The sequence below is a fragment of the Charadrius vociferus genome, unplaced genomic scaffold (genome assembly GCF_000708025.1).
Source record: "Charadrius vociferus isolate BGI_N301 unplaced genomic scaffold, ASM70802v2 scaffold65, whole genome shotgun sequence".
NCBI classification, from domain to species: Eukaryota; Metazoa; Chordata; class Aves; order Charadriiformes; family Charadriidae; genus Charadrius; species Charadrius vociferus.
Window position 1 is genome coordinate 1,616,735 of NW_009649293.1, and position 6,071 is coordinate 1,622,805.

Below are 6,071 nucleotides of genomic sequence, written 5' to 3' on the forward strand. Positions count from 1 at the left end.
GGAGTTTTCTGCCTTCTGCTTCTCCACTTTTCCCCCGTCCCCCGTGGAGGGGACGGTGGCACCCCTTGATGCTGCCCTAGGAAGTACCGCAGGTTTTCCCCTTCGATTCGCTGGGCTTGGGTCGTTTTCTCTCCGATTTGTGAGTCCGAGGCAGCTTTCTGGCATCCGCAATATGTTGTGATAGAAGTTTTCAGAATTTAGTTGGGTGCTTCAAGAAAAAGGCCATCCTCTTGTTTGACATTTGGCACCAGATTGTGTCGGTGTATTTTTTAATATTTCACACTTTTTACACCGTGCAGACTTGCTTGATTAGCGTGCTGCTGGTGAGTGCAATCGTATTTGTCTTCCTGGTAAGCATAGTACTGACAGCATAAAAGCTAGCTTTTTTTCACACGTCTTTGACAGCATTATGGTTTTCCAAATAAGAAGTTATGTCAGATGATTTTATGGGGTTTTTAATCCCTTTTGTTTTTGGGGCAGGTCATGAACTGGCAGAGATAAGAGAGCGATCTTTGAAGACTATTCTGTTTAAATTAGATCATAACTTGATTTCATATGCCGATCTGGTCCATGAAAAAGTGCTTTTCCTTAATCTTTTGGAGTGGTTCAATTTTCCAGTCGTACCAATGAAAGAGGAAGTACTAACTTTTGTGAACAATTTGATCAAGGTATGATATACTAACATTTGTTTATATATAAACTATATGTCTTTAGAATGCTAGAGTTAAGTAAAACTGCATATTATTTGGTTGTATAGCTCCATGTAATGAGATTTTAGATTGTTTTACAAAGACGTGAATAATAAAGCCACTATGTGTTGACAGAGATTACCAACAGTTTGAGTGACTTGCAATTGGTCATAAGGATAGCAGAAAAAATAATTCTTTTCTGGGTTTTTACTTTAGTTCCACTGCTTTGTCAGTTTCTCATTTAGTGTTTGATTTCTTGTTTGGGACACGATTTGCAGCTAGGCACTTTCACTGTTCCTGAAAAGTGAAGATTTGAACAATGGTGCAGCTTACTTTAAAAAAGTTAAGAAAACGTTGCAGAAATTTCAGAGATCTCATAATAAATTCTTATGTTTTAATAACTAAACTAAAGGAAAAAAAATGCCATCCTTGAAACTGATGGATTGTCTAAACAAAGTGAAATCTAATAAGTTTTGATTATGTTTCTTTCCTGTCCTCCCCATCCTTCAGGCTAACTTTGTCAGTTATTTGTCCTAATGTAGCATCCACCTGCTGCTCAGAAACTGATTGGAATTGGCGCAGTGGAATTCTTCTCTCAACTTCGTTCCAATGTGAATCCAAACTTGCAGGCTATAATTGATGGAATTGTGGATGGACTGTTCTTCCTTCCTTCTGGACTTCCTGGTTCTTTATCAGTACATTATCAGACTCGGTCTCAGCCTTCAGTAGATCAGCCAGGTAAATTACATATTTTGAAGCGTGTTTTATTTAAATATAAAGGAAATGAAAAGCTTTTAGGCTTTGAAAAGTTGGGGTTTTCAGGCATAGCAGGCAAATTATTCCAGAGAGATCAGTGAAGCGTATGGTAAGCAGATTCTGCAAGAGAAAGAGTGATCTTAGCTAAATCAGATAGTGCCATTCCTGTAATGGAATTCTCTGCTCGAGAACAGTTCTGTTGCTTGTAACGAGACCTTCTCTTTCCTTTTCTTCCTATCTAGTATCTGTTTGCTATAATGTAAAAAGGGTATGACACAGGACATGAACTTCCAAAGACTGCTTTGTGGCAGCAAGTGCAGCAACTTTGAACAAATCTGTAATTAAGCCAGTATGTTTTGCTACTTTTCTTTGAGAGCTATTCAAATCTTAAAAAAAAACAAAAACAAAACGAAAAAACAACCAAAGGCAGTAAGTGAACCTAATAGAATGATTTTTATAATTACGTTAGTGTTGTATGCACTATCTGCTCAGTTTTGGATAAGTGTTTGTCGTGGAAAAATATGTAAACTTTCTTTAAAATTTCACATTATGTGTGAGGTGCTTCACATATGTGTGAAGCGCTATTACTTGGTTCTGTTATCTAGCTTATTATCTATCTGTTACAATGATTTGCAGTACCTCTTAGATGTAGTCAAAAAGTAAACCCACGTGGTTCTCCTATTGTGCCTTAAAAATTTTAGCACTAAGTACAGAGGAGAAAGTGATGTACTGTGGAGGTTCTTACTTCATCCTCCTGGTTCTTGTGGGAAAGACAATGCTGTTATACTTCATGGTGTAGTAATGGCTGCACCTCTGTCACTCATACTGTGCAATCTCAGATATAAAAGTAATTTTCCCATGGTTTCTGCAGCCTGTCTAATGTTTTTGGTTTTGTTTTTTGTCATCCCTGTGCCCACATAAGAGTTTAGCTAGATTTTTACCTAAGATTGCCACTATATGGGGAATAATATAATAATCTTTTACATATGCATTCTTAAATGACACCTTTTTTGAAAGTACTCAATTGAAGTATTGTACATAATTCCTACTTATGCTGTAAATTGTATACATGTGGGGATTAAGTAATCTTAATGCTTAGTAACAGGAGTGTTGTATTTTTCTTTCTGTTTCAACTTCAGTTACTAGGAAAAATTGTAAACTAATAATCTGGACGTTATCTAGTTTGATTCTTTCAAGCAAATATGTTCTGGAGACATTGCTTTTAATGTTACATACCTTGTGTGTATTTTGTTATACAGTTTGTGTATTAATTACATGTATTTAGTAATATACATATTATATACAGGGGGGACAACTTTTCAGCTGACATGAAAAGACAGCAGTTTTGATAGAAAAAGTTTTTAAACAGTTAATTTTATTACTACATAGGTAGATTAGCGCAAAATGTTTTTTTCTGGCTTCCAGTCCTTCATCAGACAATACATTTTGTGTACATGTTTTTGCTATTGCTTGTATGGTATGTGAGGTAGTGTAAGAAAATGGAAAAAAAATTTTACAGTTGCAGAATATGATTGTAAAAAATAAACATTATTTACAGTTGCAGAATATACAGAATATACAGAATATGATTGTAAAAAATAAACATTGACATGCTCTTTGTACTCCACTTTCCTGATCATCTGAAACTATTTTAAATTAGTTTCCTTAATAGGTTAAAACTCAAAGGCAAAAGGGAGGCAGTTCAGGAAAAGCATGAACATAAATTGAGTTTTGCTTTTGTTTGTTTGTTTGTTGTTTTTTTTTTAGTGTACATTTTTTAAATTTACCCTTTATTTGTTTTAGTTCTACCTCAAGAGGAATTATTCACTGGATATTTTTGTCAAGATAGAAGTCATCTGCTGCAGTTAGAAATGCCTCCCAAACGAACAGTTGGTATGTGTACTTGTTTTATAAGAATAAGTACAGAAAGTGCTTAGAATTGTAATTTAGATTGAATTCCATTACAAATATTTTTATTGGCTATTCTTTTTCCTGTTATGCTGTGAAATCTAGTATCACAGAAACTACAATTATAATGCTTATGAAAATGACATTCATCTTAATAGATCTTTCTCTTTTCTAGTAAATAGCTAGTATAACTCTTTGGAATATGTAAACAATGTTAAAATATGCTGTAATTGTAAAAATTATTTAAATTGTGAATGCTTTTCAGAAGATCTGTGTTCCATAGTCATAAGTGGCTGTGTAAGTACCTTTTTTTTTTTTAAAAAAAAAAAAACAACTTTGTTGAAATAAAAAATCTGACGTACCTTTCTACTTTTCAGAAAACTAGATTAGGTGCTTTAGAAGTCTTTACCTTGTACCTAAATAAAAAACAGTGTTATGCTTTTATTTTTTTGTCAGTAAAATGATATGAAATGTTTCACTGACAAACACAGACTAATATTATTTTGTCAAGTCTTTGCCTGTACCTAAATACTAGTAGCAGTTCATAGGAGAGTGTCATATTTAACATACAATGCAGTGCTGAGAACTGGATTTTAAAACATGGCTTTGGAGTTACTGTATGTAAATCACCAGATTACTTTCTTTAGCAGTGTATCAGCTATCTTTAGAGTTGCACAATCATTATTATGAACTTTCAGTTAAAAATAGCTTTAAAGTTATGATACTTAAAAGGTTATTATGTGTCATGATTTTGTAACAACTATAATTTCTACTGCTCTGAGACTAAAAGCATGAGGTCAATTTTCCATTTTTAGAGATCATGCTAATAAATATTCTTTAGTAGCAGAACAAAATTATAATTTGATATAAAGCATGATATAGGGGATCGAGTACTCTTCCACTAATGCTGTGTTTTCTGTTGGCTAACTCTTCAGTAAACATATTTAATTTTGATTTGAGATGACCTTAATATTTTTTTGGTATTGCTGAAAACTCTTATTAGAAGCGCTTGAGTTTGGAGTTCTATATTTAGTAAAAGGTATTTCTATTCCAGATGGTATATAGTTCATAAGTTTTTGACTTTGCCATGGAAATACACAGTGTAATACTTCTGTAAAATATACTCCAAAATATCCGCTCTCTTTTTTGCAGTGAAATGCTTGAAATTTTCCACGTTTCCTTGGCTAACTCTGACTTCAACAGATAGACATGTTCTTTCATCAAATGAAAGGTATAGTGATAGAAACATTACCACTTGTAGTTTTTATTTTTCTTGGGTAAAAGCGCTTCTAAGTTTCTGCCCTCCTGCATCATTAGACTGTTCCTGTTATTGACCTAATGAGTTGATTTTTGATAAATGATTGTAAAAGCTGTGCTGAAGTTGAGCAAAGCAGATAAACAATGAGTTGTAATAAGACTCTGTTAATGTTGCTCTCCATTTTGTGTTTAATTCAGAGAACTTTTTTTTTTGTTGTTCTTCATGACACATCAGTCTTCTAATTTTTCAAGTGAGTCAAAGTTTTTATTCAGTTAATTTTAGAACAAGCTTGAATAAATTCATTATTTATTTTGCCCCCACGGCCACTTGGCAGAGAAGTTCATACTTACAGTGGTAGATTGACTAGGTTTAGGCCAATAAATTTAGGTACAATCTCTTATCCAAGCATTGAGTGATTCAGATCATCTTTCTGCAGTGATATGGTTAGGTTTTAGCTTTCGTTTAGAAAAACAGTGTTTGAAGTGCCCCAAGGAAAAGTTCTGTAGCTGGGATTCCTTATGAGTTCACACAGAGCTGTGATAGATTTCTAGCATAGCCAGCAATTGCGGTATCATGCACTGGACTATTTAACAAGTCTACTATAACTGTAAGCTTTCTTGTAATAGGTTTTTGTGCTTTTTCTTTCCTTTCGAAAGATCTCTGAAGCTGGAACACCTCTTTAATATTTAATTTCCTTTATGCCTGAGTCTAGAAAAACAACACAGATCTTTAAAACTGGACAGGCTTGACTTTTTTACAGTGGTTTCAGAAACAGTGGTTTCTGAAACAATAACAACAGAAAAAATAAAAGTGAAGTAGAATACCCAAAAGGTTCTTACCTCTGTAATATTTAATTTCCTTTATGCCTGAGTCTAGAAAAACAACACAGATCTTTAAAACTGGACAGGCTTGACTTTTTTACAGTGGTTTCAGAAACAGTGGTTTCTGAAACAATAACAACAGAAAAAATAAAAGTGAAGTAGAATACCCAAAAGGTTCTTATTATTTACTAATCATAGAATCATAGAATGGTTTAGGTTGGAAAGGACCCTGAAGATCATCGAGTTCCAACCCCCCTGCCATGGGCAGGGACACCTCCCACTAGACCAGGTTGCCCAAGGCCACATCCAGCCTGGCCTTGAACACCTCCAGGGATGGGGCCTCAACAACCTCTCTGGGCAACCTGTTCCAGTGCCTCACCACCCTTAAAGTGAAAAACTTCTTCCTAATGTTTAATCTAAACCTGCCCTCTTCCAGTTTAAAGCCATTCCCCCTCATCCTGTCACTACATGCCCTAGTAAAAAGTCCTTCCCCAGCTCTCCTGGAGGCCCCCTTTAGGTACTGGAAGGCCGCAATAAGATCTCCCCGGAGCCTTCTCTTCTCCAGGCTGAACAGCCTCAACTCTCTCAGCCTTTCCTCATAGGAGAGGTGCTCCAGCCCTCGGATCATCATCGTGGCTC

General features: G+C 35.1%; 1 protein-coding gene across 1 annotated transcript in view; it reads left to right on the forward strand.

The window, feature by feature from the left end:
- RTTN (rotatin) overlaps positions 1 to 6,071 on the forward strand; it is a 95,050-nt gene that overhangs the window by 4,170 nt on the left and 84,809 nt on the right. The window contains exons 2-5 of the mRNA XM_009889075.1: positions 481 to 668; positions 1,232 to 1,427; positions 3,261 to 3,350; positions 4,506 to 4,584. Of these exons, the coding sequence (XP_009887377.1) occupies positions 481 to 668; positions 1,232 to 1,427; positions 3,261 to 3,350; positions 4,506 to 4,584 (553 nt within the window). The remainder of the gene's footprint in view (positions 1 to 480; positions 669 to 1,231; positions 1,428 to 3,260; positions 3,351 to 4,505; positions 4,585 to 6,071) is intronic.